Source organism: Clarias gariepinus, chromosome 6, assembly GCF_024256425.1.
Source record: "Clarias gariepinus isolate MV-2021 ecotype Netherlands chromosome 6, CGAR_prim_01v2, whole genome shotgun sequence".
NCBI classification, from domain to species: Eukaryota; Metazoa; Chordata; class Actinopteri; order Siluriformes; family Clariidae; genus Clarias; species Clarias gariepinus.
In genome coordinates, this window is record NC_071105.1 from 18,247,115 (window position 1) to 18,274,667 (window position 27,553).

The 27,553-nt window shown below is 35.1% G+C and overlaps 1 protein-coding gene across 2 annotated transcripts in view; it reads left to right on the forward strand.

The window, feature by feature from the left end:
* Positions 1–27,553, forward strand: part of LOC128526285 (metabotropic glutamate receptor 4-like) — a 152,571-nt gene that overhangs the window by 110,928 nt on the left and 14,090 nt on the right. For both annotated transcript variants that reach the window (XM_053497984.1, XM_053497985.1), the window contains exons 3-6: positions 808–1,024; positions 9,682–9,817; positions 22,248–22,402; positions 22,679–22,819. In XM_053497984.1, the coding sequence (XP_053353959.1) occupies positions 808–1,024; positions 9,682–9,817; positions 22,248–22,402; positions 22,679–22,819 (649 nt within the window). The remainder of the gene's footprint in view (positions 1–807; positions 1,025–9,681; positions 9,818–22,247; positions 22,403–22,678; positions 22,820–27,553) is intronic.

Consider the following 27,553-nt stretch of genomic DNA (forward strand, 5'->3'; position numbering starts at 1 on the left):
GCCACAGCTGTCTCTGAAGTTTAATAAATCAAAAAAAAAAAAAAAAAGATCCACAGTATTATCAAACACTATGCTAAATCAACTGGTACAGGGGAAGTGACATGCCAATCTAATAAAAATATATTTCAATGATACACTACAATCTGATTAGATATTTAGTTAATCAATCATATTTTGAGACTTCATTTAGTTACATGGCAGGGCCTCAGAGAAACCCTCTGGGGTTCAGTAACCACATAATAACAGCAGAGCAGAAAATGTGACTGGCAGATCTCGGTTCCAAAAAAGGTTTGTAAGAACAGGAATGTTTGTAAGTAATAGAATAAATAAAGTGACAAGAATATGTTTTTCTTTTGAGAAATATAACATTTTTACCAAATGATTTAAAGGCCTAAAGGAGTTTCCACTATATATATATATATATATATATATATATATATATTGTGTGTGTGTATATATATATATATATATATATATATATATATATATACAGTATATATACACACACATATATATATACACACACACAGTGAGGTCAATTAATATTTGATCACCCTATGATTTTGCAAGTTCTCTTACTTAGAAATCATGAAGGGGTCTATAATTTTCAGCATAGGGGCATTTCCACTGTGAGAAACAGAATCTAAATATATATAATATATAATATTTTTCTTGAAACAAAATGTACAAAAAAATGTTATACTGTATGCTGGTTTAAAAAAAGTGCAATGTTAAACAAAGTACTATGGATTTAGTAGGGTTTTTTTTATTGTGCACTTAAAACTCTATGTTTTGTGTCTATCCCAGATCCCCCAGGTGAGCTATGCATCCACAGCACCAGAGCTGAGTGACAACACACGCTACGACTTCTTCTCTCGAGTCGTTCCTCCAGACACTTACCAGGCCCAGGCTATAGTGGACATAGTGCGCCACATGGGATGGAACTATGTAGCCACTGTAGCCTCAGAAGGAAATTATGGAGAAAGTGGAGTGGATGCTTTTATCCAGAAGACCCGTGATGACGGTGAGAAAATGTCTGCTACCGTAGATTATTGTGTATGCCTTTAATGAAGAATATTTAAAAAACAATCATTAAATAAGTAGAATACATCAGCAGTATGTAAATAGTGAAATGAAGAATAAAATTCCCAGGCTAATTTGGAGTACAATCGATTGTTATCAGATGTATCAGAAAATAAGTAGAGTAGAATTTCGAAACCATTTGTTTGGAAATAATTGTTATAAAAGATATTTTTCAGACACACAAATTTGAAATATTACTTACACAACTGTTACTGAGGACACCATGCCAATTTTGTTGGCATAATAGTGGAGCCAATTTTGTCTGTCACAAAATTAAAAAGAAAAAAAAAAACGTTTAACATGATCAGTTCTGCCAGAAATGACCTGTAGTGTTTGTTGAGACTGTGAAAAGTATATTACAAACAAACTAAAGAAAAGTGTCCTTTGAATGTTAGTGCAGGACCAAGCAATGAAACAATATCTTAAGTAATCCTATGTAATTAAGATATGCTTCATTTTATTCTACAGTGTACTTTAAAGTGTGCTTTTTACTGTATTAAGTACAGGAGATGTTTGTTAAGTGTACTTTTCGCAACAAAATTCCACCTTCCGGAACACCCAAAGCATATGTGGTTCCACCTTGTGTTACCCTGGTAATGTAAGCACCTTAAATACCTTACTGTACTGCTACTGTACCATGAACATTTCAGACCACTGGATTTGAATATTGACTATGTATTGAAAGAAAAACTGATACCATAAAAAACAGAGTATTTTACTAGCGTTTTCAATATAAGTAATGTGAGTATATATCATTTATTTATTTATTTATTTATTTATTTTTTTTCGCTCCCTATTTAATATCGTATCCAATTCCCACCCGTCACTGGTGCATTCCCCCATCAAGGCTACTAGTACCAGTCAGGGAGGTCTAGTCTCGTGTTTCCTATGAACCATGTGATGCCTGCCAACTATGCATTTTATATATTCTTCATAATAATATAAACATTACACTATAAACATTATGAGTAATAATGTAAATCACAATTGAATAAATACAAATAATTATGAAAGATAATTAGTCATTTAATATTTGAAATGCAGAATAATTATACTTTTCTACAAAGCATGATGAAAAATTTTACCTGACCCAACAAAGAGAGAGAAAGTACAGAACTAAAAAATAGTTGTACCCAAGTGAGACTCCCCAAGGCTGCTTCATCCCTGTTTTCACACACTTGCCTCTGTGTAATGCTGAGATTCCCCTGAAGACCTTGATTTGCTGGTAGGTATGTTGTGTTTCAGGTGAAGCTAAATATTGCAGAGTTTGAAAACTCTGTTATAACATACTGTAGCCCACAAGTAATTTGCCATAGGGGAAACAAACCCACTTATTACTGTTAACACACAGCAACTCCAGAGTTCCCCAGTAGAATTGCGCCTCTCTGTATCCCAGTGCCACCAGCTGAGATACTGTTTCTTATCCATGTATTGACATCTTATCTCTCAAATTTGGAGAAGGGATCTCTATAACTCGGGACTTTTACATTCCAGAAACAAAAATAATCACCTTAACACCAGGACATTAATGATCTTTCGTCTTTAACCACAAAGCTGGACACAATGGATAGCAGCAGGCAAAGTCACAGTCAGTGCTTAAGAGTATGAGAAAATAGTTTACCCACAGTGTATGAAATGGCCAGAGAAATGGCCAACAGTAACGCATTAATAAATTGTCAGCATAATAAAGAGATTCCCTGAGTTTCAAGTCTCAAAGCTGCTCTGATAACTCTTAGAGAGTGGGTGGCAAATTTGATTTGAATGTGTCAAATCACATTAGCCATTGGGAAAAATTATCCATTTGAAGCAGAGGAAGTATTTATAGACCATGTAATGAATCTAAGAACCTGAAAACTGAATTCATGGTGGTTAGAATTATTTGCAGGTGTCAAAAATAACAGTTGCATTAAAAAAAGGTAACTCTTCATCATCAATACCCCTATTGTTCTGCATTATACAGATAATGGTACAACGATATCAAGATAAGATCATGTCTTGATAAAAGACAGCAAAGAGTTTATCCTAATCTTTTGTACATAAAAAATGTTTAATGTATTATTGTGGCTGCTTTGTCTTTTATCATATGTAAAATCTTTTGTTTTTAATTACCAAACAAAAAGCAAGAATATACAATACAAACAAAAACAGACAAATTATCTTTTTGTTCCAGACTTTCAGTATCAAACAGTGTATCAGTTCACACAAAATCCCATGCAATAATATTAAATTTTGTTAAATAACTGCCTGAATAAAACTGCAAAATAATATCCCTAAAACGCAAATTTAAAAGTGAAATCCGAACTTACTCCATCCTTTCTGGAGTCGAAACATTGGCAGTTGCTACAGTGGCAGCTAAAAAGATTACTCTTTTCCATTATTTAGCTATGGCTTCTGTCCAGCTCAGTCCCATAACTGTTCTGGGGAAGGACAGCATGAGACTTGAGGGCCGTGATATGAATAACCATGAGTCTCACAGATGCACTCTGCTTTCTTCTAATAGTCTTTTCTCGAGCCACAGGGATGTTTGCACATCTGCCCTTGAAGCTTAGAGGCGCAGAAGGTGAGAGAAATAGACTGAAAAAGAGAGAATGTGATGAGTTGTCACAGAAGCCTCATGTTTGTTTTCTTTATATTGTGTTTTACTGACATTACTTTCTGCCTTATTATCTTTGCATTCAGCTCTGAGCACCTTGTTTGTTACTGTAGTTTTTTCTTTCTTTCTTGTTTTTTATACTTCAGAGTTTCTGGTCCCTAGTTCTCATAGTTTTTTTTTTTATGTACTGTAGTGGTTAAGGTTTATTCTGCTTTTACTTTTCAAATGGATTTTTTTAAATATAATATGGATAAGATGGAATTCTTAATTAATTTATCACATTTATCTAAACACAAGTCTTCCGTTCTTTACTGAAAGAGTAATCGTGAACTTATAAGTTATGAACCATTTTCAACAGATGCTTGTTTTAAAGAACAGTAAACAAATGTGTCAGGTTGTAGTCTCAGTGTGAGCAGAGGAGACTAGGCATCCACCTCCCACCCTATAAACTAAGTGGTGTTTCAGGCAGTTGGGTGTAGGCTCTTGGCAGGTCTGAGCACTTAGTCTCTTGACAGAGTGACTCTTTTTAATCAATTTGAATGCATCAGCAGCAGCATTAAAAGCCCCCACTCCTTTACCCCATTGACTCCCCCTGAATCTCAATATTTAATATATCTTCAGAGTTCCAGTAATGGCCCAGATTTATCATGTGTTGAGCAGCCATGATTGGTTGAAATATGAAATGGCAGAAGAGATTTGGGGACTTTTAAAGGTGACTGCAGGGATTGAATATCACAGACTAAGGCTGTTAGCTAGAAGCTGTGTGGACTCTACATGACCAACTGCTGAATAATGAGCATTCTACAGGAACAGCATGCACAGACCTACCTCTAAGGAGGAATTAGAATTATATATGAAAACGTTAGAGACATAAATGTGCTAAATTCAATCAAGTGTGAATATCTGCAGGTGGCAAATTATTTGCAAACATCATTCAGTTCTCTAGGCCATTAATGAGAATTGGATTGCATGAAATAATTTCCATTGTAGCAGTGGGACAGAACTTAAATGGGATGATGGTAAATATACAATATAGGAAACGCATGGAAACTCAATATACAAACTTACACAGGTTAAGCCTTGATTGTGAAATTGAATAAAAGCCAACCCTGGATAGTGCTAAGCCATAAGCTACCGTGTCGCCTGGAAATCATGCTTGTGACTAAAATGAACCTCTAATAAAATATGACCCTTATTATGTTTTTATTTTGTACCTATATGATAAATTAACCTTAGATTACCAGAGACAAGTATTAGGAAATAAAGATTGCTTTTGTGTAGGGTCTTTTTAGACTTACACCTATATAGCTTAAGATCTGAACCTGAGACTTTTAAATAGACAGTGATGAATCCCTAAAGTTTGTTGGTGGACACTAATATAGACTGCCAATGTCCTTGAACATTTGGAAGGTATAAGTAGCTACACCTTGGCTGTTTGCATGGTGTGTCTGCCCAGTCTAATTGACTTTGGCATAGGATTTGCTGACATTGTCTTTGAGGTAACTTGGGGTATGATCATGCAGCAGAGGATCACTTAATCTAAAACCAAGGTGTGAGACAAAGTCCAGTTAAGTTTTAAACAACCAAAACACTTGCTATAAACAACAGTAAATTATTAATTTATACGAGATTTTCTTCATCTTCTGACACTATATATAGGTATTACCTGATTTATAACTGCTTCAGTATTTGACTTACTGTACGCTATTTCGGGTTATAATAAAAAATGAACTTCAGTTTGCAAATACCTGCTTAAAATGCATACATTAAATAAAATATAAAGCAAAAAAACATCCAGTGTCATTAAATGTAATGAGAATTTTTGAAATATTAAGTCTAGGAATCATTTCAATTGATAACGCTGTTTTATTATTTATTTATTTATTTATTTATTTATTTATTCCAATACCTTTTTCAGTACCATGTTCATGACCACAAAGATTGCACATGTGTACATGCTTTACATCAGATTGAATTTGATACTATTATTTGTAACATGTAGCTCACAGCATGGTGAAGTTCTATTTGTTTTTTTTTTCTTTGCGTATTCCCATTAAGAAGCTGGGGTTAGAGCACAGGGTCAGCCATGATATAGCTCCCTGGAGTAGATATGGTTAAGGGCCCAACAGTGTCAGCATGTTGGTGCTCCATGGGAGTAACAAAGAGCCTTAACCAGTTGAGCCACCACTTTTCAGGTGTTTAATTTAATTTTTATTGTTAGCATTGAAAACAATAAACTGCAAAGCAACTTTTATTGGACTTGAATGTATTTTATTGGAATTACAAAGGTAATATGTTCTGTTCTGTTCTTAATCTCAGACAAATTAAACACATGAATGCAAAAATTACACTTTACATTCCCATGTTATTCAATTTGTTTTGTGTCCCTGAAAGACCAAGCCTCTTTTTTTGTCCCCACATGTGTTAAGCTTTTGGAGAAATATCTTATAATTATGCACTACTCCATATAACAACATCTAACAACATACAATAAATGTATAGAAAGGGCAGACTTAAAAATATTGCTTCATGTCGGAATTAATTACATTATAGCAATTTATATGGCTTTAAATATATAATAATGATCTTTGTTAATAGAAAGCAAGGACATATTTATGCTGAGGTTTAAAAAAACAAATAAATATTATTTAATCATATGCAATCAAATGTGACTAAAGTAATTCCAATATGTTTTGTTGTGTTGAAAAGCATAATGACATTTACAGTACTATGAAAATAATAGAGGGTATACATTTGGTGGCCATAATTGAATAGATTAACATGAAGACATGCTTTCACTTTGGCTTTGTCAATCTTCTGGGTGCTTTTAGAGACAAAGTCTTTTAATCCAGTCTATCACTCACATCTAATTTAGAGGAGCAGGCAGTCCAAAGAACAGCACATAAACAGGGTCTGCAATAGTTCTACTGCTTACAAAACCCATTAACGTTTACTGTTTTTATTGTTTTTTATTAATAAACCATACATTTGATACTGTACATGCTTGCATTCTACAAGGAAAGGTCAACTATCAAAAAACATCTCTCTATTCAGGATGGTAACAAATGATCTGTCAGTTTTTGGCAAGGTTTCAATGTGAGCCCAGTCAGGCTACCGAATTTAATTGAACTCCTCTACGTGTGTGTCTGCGCGCGCGTGTGTGTATGTGTGTTGGTGTGTGCACAATAGCCTGACATGCCAGTAAGTTTAAATCCATATAGTTAAATATGTTCTATACTTTTTCTAGTTCAGGTAAAACACATTCACTTCAAAAACTTGGAGGAAATATGCCGTAATTATGAAATTCAGTGGAGCAATGGATAAACAGACTAGATTCTTAGGAAAACGGTTTTCATAGAACAGTAATTGTCTGAATATGAAACTGAATGGAAACATTGCCTACAATTACTGGATTCCTGGAGCTAGTTCGGGTTGAAGGGAACACATTATACAGTAGCTTCCTAATTCAAATAAAAAATTTGAATGCAATAACAACTCTAAGATGAAAAGCTAGTGCGTAAAACCCAGCTAATCTTAGCGTAAAAATAAAATTCTGAAATTATTTTTGTCCTGCTCACACAAATGTTTATTTCATTAATACCCCTATTTTACCTTTGCGGTTTGACTCACAGTGAGATCCGGTGTTAGGCACCGTGAGCTGCCACGATTGCCCGGCGACGTTCCGCAAAGTTCTGCAAGGTTCCCAAGCTTCCGCGAGCCCCGGCAAAAAATAAAAATAAACATGTTAATTAATTAAACCGCCAAAAAAATAAAACATGTTCCGTTTTTCGCGCGGAAAGATGGAAACGTACTCACAGAGGCAAAACTAGAGGTGAATCATGATGAACCGTACTTACAGCCACTGCGCGAAACCGCATAGGTGAGATGTTGGTTGTCCCTCTGATTGAACCATTTAAGGTTCTTTAAAGAACAGAGGCTTTTCCTGTCAGGAATGTTAGCCATTTAGGAGACTAAGAACCCCATTTCTCTAATTAGCCAGTTAAGAAGAACCTTTTTGTGTGTGTGCCTTGTGCCAAGATTGTTTAGCTTAATTTTAAATGCGTGACAAGTTCTAACTGTTGGTAATTGGTTATATTGGCCGGAGGTACCAGGAGAGATATAGTATCCTTGCTAGCAGTTTGAACCAATCTGGCCAATTTTCTCTGACCACAGAATTTTTGTTACATTAATTAATTAATTAATTAATTTATTTATTTATTATGTTTTGTTTTGCTTTGCTTTTTGCACCATTTTTGTGTAAACTCTGGAGAGTGCTATTTACTGTATACATTTTACAGGAGATAAGCAACATTCAAACATACTGTAGTCATAAAGATCACAGATTTTCTATATTCTCGTGTTTGATGTGAGCATTAACTAAAGCTCTTGAGCTGTAGAACTGTCGACCTGGTTTGCATTGTGCTGCTGTAGTATGATTAAAATATGATTGATTAGGTCAGTATACAAGGATACCAAATAAAGAAGGCAGTGAGTGTACATACAAAGTTGGTACCCCTCTTTTAGTTTTATTGTTTATGTGTAAAACCATAATAAAAAGCATTTGATCATAGTAGGTCTTAGTATTACAGTAGGTAAATACAACCTTGAAAGAACAACATTTAATTTAAAGCCATTATTTATTTAAAAATAATAAAATAAATACTACTACTACTACTACTACTAATAATAATAATAAAACTTGGGGGCAATAGTACCTCCAAGATTCAATAGCTTATAGAGCCACAGCTGGACGCAAATACTTTAAGTAATCATTTCCTGTATGACATTATTAGTCTCTCACATTGTTTAGAGGAATTTTGGCCCATTCTGCATTACATTACTTTAGTTTATCAAGGTTTTCGAGAATTCACATAAAAATAAGCTCTCGTAACAGCATTTCAGTCTGGTTGAGGTCCGAACTTTGAATAGACCATTACAAAACCGTAATTCTTTTATTTTTAAGCCATTCTGATGATCTACTGGTGTGCTTCAGATCGTTCTCCTGTTGCATGAGCCAATTTCCAATTTTTAGCTGTCAGACAGATGGCCTCTACTGTATTTTCCTCTAGAATACTCTGTTAAACATAGGAGTTCATGGTTGACTTATTAACTGCAAGATGCCCAGGTCCTGTGGCTACAAAACAAGCCCAAATAATCACCCATTTATTGCCATGTTTGACGGTGGATATGAGGTATTTTAATTTTTCCTGAAATGATGTTTGGTTTTCACCTTTCATGGTGCTGGGCATTAAGGCCAAACAACTCCACATTGTTTAATCTGTCTAATGGAGATTGTCCTAGAAGCCTTGTGGTTTTATTAGATACAGATTTTGCAAACTTTTTAGATAGAAGAGGCTTTCGCCTGGAAATCCTACCAACAACACTACAGTCTTTTTTAACTGTGATGTCATAGGCTTATTTTTAATTTATTATTATAATTTTTTTGTATTTTTTTGAGCATTGGTCAGTCTTACCTTGGAGTGAATATGCTGGGCTCTCCACTCCTGGAAAGATAAAAAAAAATTTAAATGCTTTTCACTTGTGAATAATCTTTGTCACTGTAGAACATTAAACTTTTTTTTAGGTTTACATTTACATGATTTTGCTGATGCCTTCATCCAGAGTGACTTACATTTTGTCTTATTATATATCCAAGCAGTTGAGGGTGAAGGGCCTCAATGGTACTGTAACTTGGTGGTATCGGAGTTTGAACCTGAGAGGGCTTGAAGGGCTGATGATTAGCAGCACCTGGCTGTAACTCACACTTTTAAATCCTTTCGAAGCAGCAGGGTACTTATTATTGTTTTTTAACACATTGAATTAAAAGGGAAGGTACTGACTTTTAAACATGACTACTGAAGAACCTTCAACTGTTCTGCATTATTTTTTTTTTGTGGTCTAAACTGATGATAAGTGGAAAACAAATAACAGCCAAATGAAAGAAAGGTTTAATTTGAAGTTACAAGTATTATTTATCATTTAATGTTTCTCTTTACATTTCACAGGAAATATATGTATATCACAGACAGTTAAAATCCCACGTGAGCCAAAGCCAGGAGAGTTTGACAAGATTATCCATACCCTTGGAGAAAATTCCAATGCCAGAGTGGTCATAATTTTTGCAAATGAAGATGACATAAGGTGAGTACAAAAATCTACAAAAATGAAATACCCATGTACTGTTAATGTACCAATTATATTATTTAATGTATCTAAAGGACCAGGGATTAGCAGAGTGCCTGGACGGCAGCAAGATAACTGCAACCTTCAACACTTGCCCTATATTGCTATACCTAGTCCTTTAAGAGCTAGGCATGTGGTTAATTAGCCAGAAGCTAGTGCTTCCCTGCCACTACAATACAATGTGGGTGAAGCAGAAATCAAAGACAAACGAACCACTCACAGTCGTACCTTATTAAGTAGCTTTTTTACAAGTGATACATTTAAAAAGCATGTTCTAGGGCATCATACAGGTCCATTGACGATACAAACTGGTCCTGCATGAATTTCATTTTAGAATCTTGGCTTATGCAAAGGAAGGAACTAATCAGTCCTGTAAAATAGAACAAGGTAGAAGTCACCATCTTCTCAAAATGGAAGTAGTATCTGTGAACTTTTTGATCATACATCTACCCAAAAACATCAAATCAGCTATTTTGTGGTCTAAAATTGATGAGGCTTTTAACCTCGAGAAGGTTGAAACTGGATTTCTTATTGTGACTCAGGACCAATCCAGTGGGCAGTGTTTTGAAGATAGTTTACAATTTGGGACTCACCCAGATTCCTGTGATGGGCCTGATGCATTAATTCCTCTACTTTAGGCTTGTGTGGCTTTTTAGCTACAGACCCAACAAATGACTTTGACATACATCAGCATAGTGTATATGGTGTATATATAGGCTTTATAAATTAGGTAGTTGGACAGTTACTCCACATAGTCACTCCGTCCTTGCCTAAGTGGCATACTGCTATGAGTAAGGTATGGATTTGCCCTATCACAAGGAGATCAACTTCTCTATTGCTAGCAGTAACATTGCTAATGTATTGCCAGTGTGATGCAGTATCTGAAGTTCCCAGAAGAACTTAATCAGTGCATCTGTATTCAGCACTCAGGCAATACACATCTGATGTAGTGCTTCATCTCATGAGACCAACAGCAATGCAATTTGCCCTCATCAGTAGCAGACAATCCTGACCGGCTTGTGACCCTTCTTTTTAGTTACAACACCCACCATGGATATCTTGAGATAATTGTTTAAATCCTTAGTTAAAGATCCCTTGTGATAAAGAAATAAAATCCTTGCACTGTGGCACATTTATGCTGAGCACATTTATTCAGTTGATTATATAGCATCATTAAACCACCCTTGGGTTGGTTTCCATAGTTAGTTTTGAGCCGTCAGTGGTACCTGTGAGCATTTTTATTATGGGTGGAGCTGTATGCGGCAGTCCACTTACTAAGTTCTATCTTTGGAATTTTGGAAAAATCTTTGAAATTTTTCGAAGATTACTGAATTAATGCTTAATAAAAGGAAAAGTACTCGTCACTCTGATGCAACAGGATAATACTGAATTAGATATGAATGTTGTGTTAAAAACAAAAGGACTACAAGCCAGTATGCAATTTTAGTTAATAATGATGCAGTTTATGCTTCTGATGTTGCTAGCAAACCATCAAATCAATTATTTGAAAGTCCAGACAAGTCTCACTTTACACTTACTTTATCTGTTCTGTTCATCAGACTTTCAGACTGAATAGACATTAATCAATGAACACTTTTTATTGTCATACATTGCTTAACGACCATGTCACATTCCGTAAAATGTGATTTAGGGTGTGTTCACATCTTACATGGTTGGTTTGATTAAAAAAGGACTAAGTAATAAAGTGAAATAACTGTAATGTAAATGCTGCCATCCGACCCTTGGTGCTCACCAAGCAAGGAAAGCTTGGGTCTCGGTCCGTTCCTAAAGCAAATCTCGTACAGTTTGACTGAAATGTGAATGCAGCATGGAGTAAATATATGTAAACAAAACCAAGTCTGCTTTGCTACCATTATCTGATAATGATGACTGAGAAATGGTCAACCCTGTATCTGTGAAGTCTGATGGAGAAACAGCGTTTGGATGGGCAGGGAGTGTAAAAAAGGTCCTAGCTATTGTATGTCACATGCACTTGTTAGCATGGCACTGGTCAAGATTTGAAAGCTAAATAACTAATGAATATAATGCTCCCAATTAATGAGCACCCAATGACATTCACTATAGGGTTAGGGGTAGCTTACTGGTTAAGGCATTGGACTACGGTTCGGAAGATCCCAGGTTCAAACCCCACAACCACCAAGTTGCCACTGTTAGGCCCTTGAGCAAGGCCCTTAACCCTCAACTGCTCAAATGTGTAATGAGATAATCTCTGGATAAAAGCGTCTGCCAAATGCCTAAATGTAGACAGCATGGAAGCGCGTAGGAAGAGCACTGAACATTCATGAATGTTCACCAGCTGATTGGTTTTATAAAATGTTGTATGTGTTTGAGCGCTCTCCTTATTGAACGCAGCTCTCCTGTACTATCATGTGCACTTCTGTACTCTTGTAGTGCGTGGACAGACGCAGGAGTGAGGAGTGTCACAAAAGAAAAACATTAGGCTGTGGGGCCACCAGCATCGACAGCCGAGCGTAAAAAGTGCATACAAGTACAGTGAAACCTCGGATTGCGGGTAACGCGGTTTGCGAGTATTCCGCAAGACGAGCAAAGATTTTTAATAAATTTTGACTTGGAAAATGAACAAGTCTTGGTTTACGAGTACCGAGTATCATGTAGCACGCATGCGCTTCTTGTTTTGACGCCGAGTGTCACGTGTTTTTTTTCTCTCTTGCGCTGCGTGATTGGGGGTAATCGTCTCCCCTGCTGGGTCTTATTGCGCGTCTCTTACTGGTATAATCAACATCCATCCACGCATTTATTTGATATGTGGCAATCAAGTATCATTAGAGACATTTCTTGTTTATTTTTCAGATAAAACAGTGTTTCTGTTGTGCGCGCGTGTGTGTGAAAAGAGTGGAGGGGGGGTAACTGTGTAAGACGAGAAGGGGAAGGGGCCACCTTACTTAAATTTTACACACAAACACATACACAGAATTAGTTTTACACATACACATAATTTGTTTTATTTTTATAAAGGTTTATATTTTGTGTTAAAGTTCCCCAATTGTGCCATTTTAAAGGTTGCTAATATTGCTTAATGAGTCTCTTAAAACAGGTTGACATTTATGCAAGGTCAAAAAACACTTTAGTTTTCTTCAAAAATAGATTTATTTTTACCCTATTTCTAAATGATTTGTAAACGACTCGTGTGAAGCAGTTCAAAGATTTAGTCTGTCTAAACCCCTCCTTTCCGTGAGCCCTCACTGCTGTGATTGGTCAGATGGTGCGGTGATTTATGATTGGTCTACTGCTACAGCGTGTGTCGAAAAAAGAAACAGCTACAAAAATCGAGAGGTCTTTTATCTTTGTGTCGGTGTTGTGTTAAAAGCCCGGTGAGCAAAAAGGACAAACACAAACAAGTAGATAAAGCAAACGTGTATTATACAAAACTAAATAAAGTAAACGAAAAAGGTGCACAACAATCAAACAAAAATATAAACAATATTTACAAACCATATATAATAAATGTATGTGTGCATGAACGCGAGTGAGTGGAAAATTTCCGAAGTCCGTGTTTATTGTATGTGTGTACATACCAAAAAAAAGCAAAAAGGACAAACACAAACAAGTAGATAAAGCAAACGTGTATTATAAAAAACTAAATTAGGTAAATGAAAAAGGTGCACCACAACCAAACAAAGATATAAACAATATTTACAGATTATACATAATGGTATGTGTATGTGTGCGAGTGAGTGAAGAATGTCAACGGCGAGCCCAGAGGGAAAAAATGCAGTAGCACACACGAAGTTTGCATGCGCCTTGCCACTTCACAGGTTTTAAGTTCAGTTTTGGTGAATGGTGGAGAATAAACAGGTAAAAAGGATTTCTTTGCTCTCATTTTTATTGTTTTTTTATATTTCAAAGTGTTTAAGTGAACCTGGCATAAACGCTTGGTCACAATAACAAGAGTGTGGCAACGTTAATTGTAAGATGGCGGGCAAGCTGTTCGTGACGTAGAACGTGGGCGGGCAAGTTGTTTGAGACGTAGATCGTGGGCAGGCATGTTGTTCGCGACATGGGTGGACATTATGCAAATATGTTACAGAGTGACGTGGATCTGTAACAGAATAAAAATAGATTTGCTAATGACTCGTTTAGACGAATGTGAGCTGTTTTTTTTTTTTTATAGACAAAAACTCAATTTATCGCGCACTGTCAGCATCACAGATAGTGCAGATAGTTTATAGATATAGGTATGTTCACATACAGCTACATGACACACTGCATAAAAGAAAATATTTGAAAAAGCATAATAGTGGCACTTTAATTATTTTTATCTATTTATTATTTTGGGCTGTGGAACGAATATGTTGAGTTTCTATAATTTCTCATGAGGATATGATTTGCTTTACGAGTGTTTTGGAATACGAGCCCGCTTCCCGAATGAAATATTCTCGTAATCCAAGGCTCCACTGTATAGTGAACTGCCACTTCCAGCATGCACTCTTCAGCTCACCTGAGTTCTTACCAGATATACCCGTCCGTAATTAACACCGGGTATGAATAGAACTCAAAACATTTTAAGTGTCGCAAAGTATATGCTCTAGTCAGTTTTCCCCTAACGTTACCATGCCATTTGTATGTAATGTGTCTTTTGTGTCTAATCTTGCTACGATTTCACAGATTATGATTTGGATTTGCTTTTGTTCACTTCGCTTGCAGACAGACTCATGGCTGTTCATGGACTTCTATTTTAGATCACTCATACAGTACTTGATTTGACTACCAGTTTTATTTCCAAAGTTAAAAAAAATTGCATCTTTTACCTGCAATTGTGTCTGCCAGGTCAACTCCTAACATAGATGCGTTGTTGACAGTTTTATTTACCATCTGGATCCATGACCACGCTTGAATTGTTTTCAAAATATATAAAACATTACATTTGATAAACTCTTCATAAGGTTTTAGCTCGTAAAGATACCACCATGTATAAACCACCGGCCTTCTGGTATGTCGTGTGCTCCGATGATGACAATTCCAGTGTGAACACTAAGCGAACCACTACTTTTTACTCGCAAACCAAAACTAACGTATAATTTTATGTTTTTGTCCAAACCAAGAGAACCTACTTTAGATGTTGTGTAAACACCATATTATAAATATCAAATTAAAATGATACATAAAACTGGATGCTGTTTGCTGCCTACAAGTCGACCTTTTATTTGTAAGTAAGGAAAGTTAGCATCATACCTAATAAACCAGTAGGATCGGGAATTATTAGGACTTTCATAGCCTGACCTTTCTATACACTCATTATGCACATTGCACATATGCACGTTGCATAAGACCCCTCAAAATAAACAATAAGTAAGTTAGTAAGTTACTGGCTAGTTACCTCTTGGTCGGTGTCTTGCTAGATAGTTTGTCTTACCCAGACAACATGCTTGACAAAATTTAGGGTGAAGCACAACAATTTATTGCGTTTGATAAATACACAATGAGCAATGGCATTGCATAATGGCGTAGCAGTTGTGTAACACATGAATATACATTTGTATTCGTTCACATCAAAAAGTATTTTGCAGAATCGTGCAGACAATATAGATGTAATGAAACTTCCTATACTGTAGCTGCACATAATTTTAAAACAAGACAATGTTTAGCCTACGTAGTCTGTCTCTTATTTAAGATTTAGCAGAGTCGAAGCTTTAAAAAATGACAACTAAGGCTTCCTTTAGGTAGAATGTTTACTGCTCAAAACATGCTGTGCAGACTCACAGCATTGTATTGCAAGATATTACAATAAAAACATGGTATCTATTTCCTCACCAGGCAACAACATTATTCAAACTTGCAAAAGTGTGCATACACACAGACCTGATTATGTTAAAAATGCTGAGGACATATAGAGGACACAATGTTTATCATGTGAAGATTTTATAATATTATATATGGGGCAAGGATAGCTCGGTGGTTAAGGTATTGGACTGCTGACCAGGAGGTTCCCGGTTTAAGGCCCGATGCTGCCAGATTGCCACTGTTGTACCCATGGTCCTTCACCGCCAAGTCTCATATTGAGTAGGATGTTCAGCTGGCAACCCAACCCTGTCACAGAAACGACAGATATAAATCTGCTGCCTGATGTGCCAAGTGCCACAAAGATAAACATGTATATATATTCAACCATCTAGGGACTATGGAGGTTGAGGGTGATTACCATTGTATTTATTTAGATAGAAATATATACAGTATGTACCATATATAACATTGCTAGGAAGAATAAAGAATGGCCTGTGGAGGATTGGAAAAACATCATGTGGTATGATGAGTTCAGATTTATCCTGTTCCAGAATGATGGGTGCATCAGCGTAAGAGGAGAGGCAGATGAAGTGATGCACCCATCATGCAGGGACAGCTTTGTGTTCTGGCTGTTGGTCAGGTCTAGATTCAGCAATGCTAGGTGCCCAAATATAGGTCAGGTGATTACCTGAATGTACTGAATGACCATTAATGGATTTCTTCTTCCATGATGGCACAGGCGTATTTCAAAATAACAATGCTAGGTGACTTTTTTTGTGCATTTTTTGGTATTTTTGTACATGTTTAAAAAATGAACTGAAAAGCACTTAAATGACCAACCATTTGCTACTTTTAAGATAAGCAGCGAATAGGATTTAATACTATGAAAAGTCTAGTCATGAACAGACAGTCCATAATTCATAAAGACATTTACAATCATTAATTACTGGTGTTAGTATTTGGATAGCAGGTTTAATAAGAAAAGTTACATGAGTGTTGTTCACAGCAGCTATTTCAAATCTCAGGCTACACACATTAAAATAAAACCGTTCATAGTTTTGAATCATACATTTTAAAGTTCTTAAAGCTTAGTTAGTTCTTGTTTATTTATTCCATTAATTTTTTTTATTATGATTATTATATTTTTATTATTTTAAATTAGCTGTTCTGACTGTTGGAAAGCATTTGTCTTTTATGTACACATCCCCAGTCTACCTGCACTGGCTATAATTAGAAAAGCGGCTTGCTGGCATTGTTTCCATGTACTGTGTTTTTGAATGCACTAGTCTGCCTGAGGAGATGGGTAACTTCTTTCTTCAGCTCACAGAGTATTAGGAAAATCAGAAATTGAATGAACCTTTGCTGCTTGCATTTTGCGCTCACTATCCTGCATGACATGTTAACAATGATTAAGTTCATGTTCTTTAGTTACAAATTCATTAGTTGATTTTACCCTTCACTAAAAATGAGCATGTTCAATGAATGGCAGTCTCTTAGCGCATCTGCACAACTCTCAGTTACAGTACATATTAATTACTTCTAGTAGTGAAAATGAAAGCTGACAAGAATCAGACAGGCTATCAGAACACCTTAATTTATGTAAATGCTAAAATTAGCATGAGTATTAAAAAAGTTAACATGCCTCAGTATGTTTTATTTGATTGCAGACTTTTTAAAGCCAGCAGCTACATCCTTCAGTAGAGACAAAGGAGGTACTGAAAATTCCATGAATCCCTTTAAACAGTATTTTGGCCTTGTGTAGATTTTTCAAATGAACTTTAAAAAACAACAACCTTAAATTACAATTTTACCATTATTCACCATAACTTATTTTTGTACTTACATATCTTACGCGAGAATTAAGTGAAAATTCTGGCAATAATGTAAATAAATTACATTGGAAACAAACTTAAAAAAAAAACAATATGGTTGAAAAAGTTAATGCAATGCCATGCAGAAATGCACAGAACATTAGTAATTAAATGTAGCCCTTTCCTTATAAAATACATTTTCTCACCTAAAAACCAAGGGCAGCATTCAAACAATACGAACTAACTTTAGATACAGTATAAGATGTATATATGTATAAGAGTTTAACATTTCCTGTCACTTTAAACAAAAACAAAACGCAACATTTTACTGAGCTGCACATACAGTCTATGTCATCTGCCATAATTGTCATTTGTAAACAAACTTGACATATAATTCTCTCCTACAACAAAGGATGGAAAAAGAAAGTTAGTTTACAGAGTACCACCTGCAGAATTATAAAGAAACGGCTATGTTGTACTGCCTCAAATGCCTCCAAAGGTTCGAAGCTCTACTTGGCAGGTTGAGCTGCTGCGCGCATGAGGACGCACATGGCTCTGTGGTCACGAGATTTCTAACACGTGATGTTCAAGACTTTATTAGTGCTCGTGGTGTTTTGAGGGGTGTGTTAAAGTGCCAAATTAGGGAATTTTAAGACTAATTTGTTCACACAGTTTAGAGAAAAAGGCAAACTAAAGAGAACCAATCTTGCTGCAACAACAATATAAGGTAAATTCATAAAGATAACTAGCAAACAACCTAATGAGACTTAATCTTTAGATAGTATAAAATAGTAAGGTTAGCAGTGAGAATACCGTATCAGGCAAATTATTTCACTAGAATGGGCTCAGGATGTATAACAATACATGCATATAGTGGTAGATGAGATATGGAGATAAGGATAGAGGTGTAGTAAGGATGGAGGTTGGGAGGTGTGAAATGCAGTAGTACTAGTTCTCTGAATCAATTATTTAACAGCAGTACCTAATTTTCATTAGAGCACTCCTGCAGTGTTCCACCTACAGCATGTTTTAGCAAGATTTTCCATCATACCATGATTATACCTTTGTCCCTGCAATTGGGCATAGTGGGTCCTTAAATTTTATATGTACATTTAGAATTTTTTTTTAAATCTTTTTAAATTGAACACAGTGTTAGTAAGTTAAGTGGGCTTCTCCAGCCTCCCCATAAAAGTATAAATCAATTTACACTTAAATAAAAGTGAAAGATTTTAGTATAGTACTTCCCAAAACAAATAAGTAAAGATGTTTACATCACGTGTAAACATAGACGTTTTTGTATGTACATATTACATTTTATCTATAAATGTACTAATTGATTACATTAATCCTAAATGTAAAGGTTGAATAGACTGCACAGTAAATGTTAAATGTAGAGGTAGGACTCTAAATTTAAGCTATTTTTTTTTAAAGTGTGGTTGGAAAAGAAAAAAGTAACGACGGTGACTGATATTCACTTGGGATTTGCATCTTAAAAATTGGCATTAGAAATCACAATTGTTTGTGAAAGTGAAAGTAAGCGCATTTCCACATGCACAATGCTATGAGAACTAACAGGACTGGAAATACACAGCTGTGTGACCTTAAGGAAACTACTTGTTAGTGAGGCTAATCAAGGCTTAAAGGCTTAAATTAGCTGATGAGCATAAAGATTGGGCTTTGAAACAATGGAAAAGGGGCAGATTGTCTAATTTGTTTAGATTGACCCTATTCCAGAGTGATGGGCAAGAGGACAAGAAGCTCAAGGTGATTTACAGTACTCATCATGCATAGTACCCAATGTACAAGCCTCTGCAGTCAGTGTTGTTCAGTTGACCAGGTGTAACCTCTGCCTCAGAATGTGTCAATAAAATAAAAATTTAAATCAGTTGACTTATATACAGCTGTATATTACACATTGATATTTACATTTCTTTGTATATCGATGTAATTTATATTTACATTTAACATTTATCTTACTTACATTTATTTAAAAAACATGATTTTATTATTATGTATGCCATTAGATTCCACACAGCGTAACACTGTAATTCAATGTAAATTGGAATCACCCTTACTGTTCTAAAAAGTCAGTTAGAAAACAGCTGACCTTTACATTTGGCACTCATACAGTATTTGTGCACCATTAACACAGTAATTAAATTGTAGCTAACAATACTTATTTCTTAAATTACTCACTTAATCACTTACTCATTGTCTATGCTGTTTTTGTGTAAAACAGGGCTGCAGGCGGCCTGGAGCCTATTCCAGGGGACTTAGGGCACGATGTCGGGTACACACTGGACAGGGTGCCAATCCATTGCAGGGCATACACACATACAATACAAACACTCACATTCTTATTCAAACACTATGGCAATTTTGGGCCTAACCTGCATGAATTTGGACTGTAGAAGGAAACTCACTAAGCATGGGGAGAACATGTAAACTCCATGGACACAGACCCTGAGACGGGAATCACTAAGCCACCTTCTTAATTTACTCATCATACAAAATTCTTGATGTAATTATTTACACAAAAACTGTATTTAATATTTAAAAGGCTTATTCTAGAGTACTCATAATGGATTTATAAACAGATGCGTCTCCAACGTAGTTTCTTAAACCATATTTTTTTTTTTTAACCAGCAATCAGTGAAGCTTTTGTTTTATATGCAGGAGGAAACATTGAAGTATGTTAGACAACCTTTAAAAAAAAACAAAAACATTAATTAATCATTCATACCATGATATTTTGCTGCTTCACCTGGCTGCTTTACTGTCATTACGCATTTATCTTTCAAGATAACTTAAGATAGCTATACAGTCATTTAAACGTGTGCATTTGTCATATACTATAACTACTGTACCTTTGAACTTATTACAGAATCAAATCCAGGTGAATTCTTAAATTAATGGGACCTGATTAACTGTACTGTATGTATTAATTACATTAATGGTTATACTGCAATATGTTATTGTAGTGAATTTATGAATTAATTATAAAACAGAAATTATTTATATATATTTCTATTGAATTTAGATTTTAAAGGTCATGGACGGTCGTGTGATCATTTCACTGCATATCATACTGTGTATGACTGTGTATGTGACAAATGGAATTTGATTTTATTTGTTTGTATAGATACTTACAGTATACTGTATATATGGGATTCTATGGTGGACGCTTAACACAGTCTAACTAATAAAAGGATTTAAAAATAATGTGCTGCAGTACTCCACCCTAACATAGATTATTTTACTAAAACAGCATGGCCTGCCATGTGTTATATCTTACTTCAATTAATGAAAACTATACACAAAAAAGTTAATTTTTTTCTCTAGACAGCTTTGCAAATTGGATGTTGTGTTATGTTATGCTTGCTTGTGACTTTTAGCCAGACTATTTTAGGCATTTTGCCAAAAGAGTCTAATAAAATTTGCATTATATTTTAGGGGCTGTGAAATGAGGGTTGGGAATTAATATACCAAGAGCTGTGGAGGGGTGGCAGCCACTACAGGCATGTAAAGGTCAATGTGTTATTGCCAAAACAAGCAACCCAAAACATGTAATTGGTACCAGCTTTTTTATACTAGGTAGTGGATTTCTAGGCTAAACTACATTTCTTGCATTTAGAGCATGAAGCAAGATTTATAATTTTTTTTTTAAATAAATAAAAAAATAAATCTGCTGTAGTGGAATGTAAGAATCACCAACATATTTAAAAAATTAGCTTTGACAATTAATGCTTTCATTTTATCAGGATTAGTTTAAAGATTTTTATTATTTATCTTACTGTTTATCCTTTAAATTCTTAACTAATTATTTTAATATTTCGTTTGTTTGCATTGATTTGTTAGTGAGAGCTCTTTTTTGTACGTCCAACATTATATTACAGTAAGTGCCCTACATAAGAAAATTTGAGCTATGGACTTTTAAAGATACGGGCAAAGCGCGCAAATGTTCACTCGCGAAAGTTAGATCACATGTCAGGCGTACAGTGTGTGTGCATTCCAGGATGTCCAGAAGCAAGCATAAAAGCAGCGACGATAAAGCTGGTACTGCTAAACTGGGAAATGAAATTTAAGTGTTTCATCATTCTGTTATTGCAAATTTCTGTTTTCTATTTATTCTTAGAGTACTAATGGTTATTATTAGTATTAGTTGATTAAAATTGTAATAGATTGAAATGTGCCTATAGGGCTGGAATATCTTTTTTTATGACATTTTTAAGCTTGTTTTACAACAATTTTAGTTCCATTTGTTCATGCTACTGTTTATTGCACTGTTTGCTTGTGGATTTCAGAAATTAGGTTTGACAGTGCATATGATACATGATGTTTGTTTTCTTTAAGCACTTTCTAATATTTGGTGAACATATTGGCAGCTACTGTACAACATTGCAACAGTGCTATTGCAGCATCTACTTTTTATTTCATTATTGAAATTCCATTATGAAAAATAAACAGCTATATAAAAACTCAAATATGCTAATTTTTCATCATTACCTAATACCTAATTTGCTGTCAGGGGTGGGTTATGCTTTATCAGCATGTTTTGCATGCTTAGTAAAAGTCAAAGTACAGTAGATCATGTAGGAATTGCAGTTTAACTCTTTATAACTTATAACTCTTAAAAATGCTATTGATGTTTTGTATCAGCAACTAAAGCCTATAATTTTAATTGTTTGGACACTTGTTTTTCTCAAACCATTATGATATGTTTCACTGTCAGGAAACCAGAGTAGTAGGCGATGAAGAATAATAAAAAAAATTTAAATGTGAATTTGTGCTATTGAACTTTTTTCTCTCACAAGGCGACTCCTGCAGGCAGCAAAGAAAGCCAACCAAACAGGACATTTCATTTGGGTGGGATCAGACAGCTGGGGCTCTAAGATCTCTCCTGTGCTACACCAAGAGGAGATGGCTGAGGGAGCAATCACCATCCTACCCAAGCGTCAGTCTATCAAAGGTAGATCAGTGAAAATCAAATTGAATATTGATATATATTGAATATTGATTCAATTAATACCATCTATTAATTTATAAAATGTAAAGATTTATTTATAAAATATAAAATTAGCTATTTTAGCTAGTGTTTATCTGCCAGATTAATGTCACACAACATAGTACACCAGGTGAATGTAGGTCCATAATCATTTACAGTATATAAACAAAATTTTATCCTGCATCTTATGACATTGCATTTTTGTGGACATTAACATTGATGTCACCTGTCCGATCTCAGGGTTTGATAATTACTTCATCGGCCGAACACTGGAAAATAACAGGAGGAATGTCTGGTTTGCTGAATTCTGGGAGAATAATTTTAACTGCAAACTCAACCGCAATGCCTTGAAGAAAGGAACTGGCATTAAGAAGTGTACAAGTAAGAAATATTTCATTGTTCGGGTGGCTAAAGACAGTAATGCAAATGTCTGAAACAGAGGGAAAGCGAAAAGAAGAACACATACAATACAACATATAAACAAAGGTACAGCATGTGCTCTCTTTGATCATTTGAGAAATGATGTTTTCAGCTAAACCATCTGTTCCCTTTCATAGTCTTGCAAGTTTAAGCAACTAATTATTTTTGTTTTATTTTCTATTTTAAAACAACAAAACACACACTTCTATAAACTTGAATCCTATGATGAGGGTATGATTCCTGAAGGTAAATGTTCTGCAGAAGATCAGGGATGTTAAGTACATTTCTCAGTATGTGGTCTGCCTATTATACCCACAGTGTAAGTAACCTCAGGGTTCAGCATAATTTGATAGCCAGCTCAAGAGGAGCTCGTTAAGATGAGGGAGGGATCCAGATAGTATTTGAATGACTCACATGCATTACTACTCAAGAATAACACAAGGTTTAAAGAATATACTGTATGGTGTTAATGATATGTCAATATAACTAATGTATATTATGCACATTGTTATAGAATGTGTTTCTCTGTCTGCATTATACTAGATAACAGAATCTAGTATGAAAGAGACCCATTTTCCAATTGCAGCTATGTATTGTAATAGCCATTTTCACTTTTTCACTTCTCTAGAAAATCTTACATTTCTAGGTTGCACTTTATTGATTAGGCCTAAATGTAATAGGTGTTAATGTATTAGGAAGAAATATAATGAGAGGTTGTCACTTTTTCCCTAATATGGGGGTTGAGCTGCATTAAGGTAACTACCACTAAACCGCCATGGCAGTTTATTAAATTTACTGGATTTTTTGGTTTTCCTTTAAATACACACTGTTCTGATTGCTTACTTATCAAGCATAAAAAAGAAATGTATTGTTTTTCAAACATTTCAAGTGAATGAAATTAATAGGTTAAAGTACAATGCATAAACGACAAATTGTCCTTTATTCATCACATTACATATTTAATAAACAACGAATGGTGGTAGTAATAGTTTGTATAACAGTGGGAATGACAAATAATAAAAGTGAAAAAAAAAATTATAGCTATTTCTTGAAACTATTTACAATACTGGGTACTGTACTTGCTAGAGCATTGGCACACCTGATTTAACTAATTGGCTAATTATTAGTTTTTTTCTGAATAAGTGGATGTGTTTGAGCATGGGAAAAAAAGCTCCTCCAGGAACAGAGTTGGAAGCCATTGTCCTAGAGCATACTAACACATCTGCCTATAGCTAAACAGGCATGTTTGCCCACAAATAGGTATTTTATAGTACAGTACATCCCCAACATACAAACGAGTTCTGTTCTAAGAGCTCGTTTGTAAGTCCAACAAACTTTGTCTGGGTACTAGGATACTAACACAATCTTTTCACCTCATCTCAATTATCTTTCACTATTGTCTCCATCGTTATTGCTTGGCACTTCTTAGCAGAACCAGGTTCATTGCTGCCTTTACGCTTGCTTCCGGAAATACGTGGCTTGTACTGCACTTGCAGGGGACATGTGACAATGTACCCCGGACATGTGATCTAAGTTCTGCAATTAAACAATGCGCATATGTATGTTTATATCTTCAAAAGTTCGTAATCTCGAATGTTTGTATGTAGGGGACTTACTGTGCTACATTACTTACTGAGTAAAATAAAGCATCAATGGCAGAAAAAACTTACATACTTTAAGGGTTAATCTTCCAACAGAAAATAAATCAGCAGATCAAGTTCTTAACAAGTATGTACTGTAAGTCTGAGCTGTTACAGTATTCACTACTAAGATTTCATTGCATTAATTCTGTGGTCATGTATGGATGGTCCATGCTCTTATCTTTGACTTATATAAGTCTACTCCATGAACAATTTGTCCTGCTTTTATCAAGCCTAAATAATCATGTGAGTCCCAACGAAAAACCAGTTATAGAGTTTTTTATTGCGTGTCATTATTATAAAATCATTGCTTGGGAAAGATACAGTTTATTCTAAGACTGATGTTTCACTAATGTAAGTGTTGCTTGGTTGTTGTTAAAGACAGATGTGATTATTATTGTTTTTTTTTTTTAAAGTTACTTGACAATATCTCAATTTATTTTTAGTAAAATTTAAGTTTTCTTAACAGAATTTGAGAAATAAATGCAATTCCAGTAAAACTACAGTATCTTTAGGAACACATTATTTCATTACCTTGCCTAAAAGATTAGGTTGGCGACAAAGCCTTCAAGCTATCGTGCCTGAATCATTTTGAAAAGAACAATTACCTTTTCATAACTGGAAGGGTTTAATGGTTTAAGTAATGCGCAATGTAATGCAGACAATTTCTGAAGCAATGTCCTCTCTGAATTTTCATCATGATGGCTATGTCCATTCTGATTACTTTTTCTCTCCAGCCAAAAGTTAATGGATTGCTCCATTAAACTGCTTCAATTGGACACAGGCATACCAAGTGGCAGTGTAATTTAAATGCTGCTGAATGCCAAATCAGTTGCCCTTTGGTCAGTGTAATATACACATTCCATTTATATTAATGTTTCGTACCAAATAAACACTGTTTTTAAGTTTTTTTTTCCCCTTTAGGGCTTTTTTAAGATATATAATTTGTGTCTAATAAAGTACATACTAAGCCATCACCTAAGAATAAGGCTTTAAATGGAACAAAGTAAGAACTAGAACATGCTGCAAAATAAGTCCCTTGGAGTTTGTCTGGGCACATAGAGCTATTACTCTGGGGAAACTGCACCTTCAGAGGAAACAGGCTCAGCTCTTTAAAGCTCCTGAGTGGCACAAAGTGCAGGAGGTGAGGAGTGTGCTACTCTGTCACAGCCTGTGACACCACTGAGACCCACAAAACCCCTCTGTGATGCCTCTTTTAATGTGAATGGATTTCTCTAAAGGCCCAAAAGCTAGATAGTGAAGTACGTGGGTGTGCTCTGACTCGGGATGAGAACGGTATGTTTGTGGCGAATGTGAAACAAAGATGTGTGGTTAAAGAAATGATGTTATTGCTATAAATTTGACTTGCACAGCTTTGATTTAAAACACAAATGTTCATTGCCTGGATAGTTGTAAGAACAATATGTAACTTTGGCCCTATAATTATCACATAATTTTAAAAAAGCACTAGAAAAACAGTGTTTTTTTTCTTTGTGGCTTTAGGATTTTTACAGGAAATAACTTGGAGCTGCTAAACTGTAATTTTTAATCAAAAACACATTTCATTTGTTGTAGATTCAGCAGAGAAGACAGGGCCAGGTGAAGGAAGAGTAAATCTTGTCAGAGTTCTTACAGCAATTGCAAATCACGTCACAGGCAGCTAAATAAAAATTATTATTTTTTTAAATAAATAATAATAATACTATGGAAACTCTTTTCTTGAATTTTGGCCGATATCTGATGGATAAAAAGAATGGCCAGTTTACATGACTTACATTTTAGTCCTGCACACATGACACACTGCTTGACACATCTTTATAAGACTGCTTAAACAATTGAATCCAGTCCTTTGTAATTAACATCTTTAAAACAAATTAGATAACCCCAACTCAAATGAATACACAGCTGCCTGGTGTAATTATTAAAAAATAGAGACATAATTAATTTTGCTTCTACTCTTGTGCATTAAAAGACCTGTCCCATTCATCATCCAGGTCATGAAGGTAGGGGCATCAGAAATGTAATAGCTTTAAAGAAGCATTTATAAGGGTTTAGAAATCTCAATGCTTTTCTTTTATCAAATGTTTCAATATTCTTTAGAAGATGGTTTAATTAGACTCACTCAGAAAATTATAACATGCAGTGGAGTGGATAATTAAAGCATCAACTTGTTTTCCATTTTACTGCCAAATGCTTCATGTTGACCCAGTGAATTAGGAGCATTCTAACTTTCTATTGAGGCAGCTGTGATTGAAAATCCAGCCGGCCTATTCTGAATAAAGTCACAGTGCTGACACAAAACTATATTTATGCTTATGTACAGTATATAAACAGTACCAGTCAAATATTTGGACACACCTTCTTATTTAATGTTTTTTTTTTTATTTTTATTGTTTTCAACATTGTATATTAATATTGAAGATTTTGACATTATGACAGAACAAATATGAAATTATGTAGCCAACTATTTATAAATATTTATTTAATCTTTAAAGTAGCCACCTTCTGCTCAGATGACAGCTTTGCACACAACTTTCAGTCAGACTTATGAGGTAGTCACGTGGAATAGTTTTCCAGCAATCTTGAGGGATTTCCCAGAGGTGTTGAGTATTTGTTGGCTGCTTTTCCTTCTATTTCTGGTCCAACTCATGACAAACCATCTTGATTTAGATTGGGTAATTGTGGAGGCCAGGTCATTCGATGCAACACTCTCCTTCTTAAACAAATAGCTCTTACATAACCTAGAGGTTGGTTTGGGGTCATTGTCCTGGTGAAAAACAAATGATGGTCTTACTGAGTGGAAACCGGATGAAATGCTGTGTTGCTGCAACATGCTGTTGCAGTCATGCTGGTTAAGTGTTCCCTAAATTTTCCCAAAATGCAGCAAAGCATGCTCCTTTAAAAAAAAAAACATCTGTACACCCTCGCTATGTCTAATAAAGACATGACAGGTAGAACCAAAAATTCTATTAAATTTGGAGTCATCAGACCAAAGAACAGGTTTCACTTATCTTATGTCTATTTTTGTACTTCTTGGCTCAAGCAAGTCTCTTCT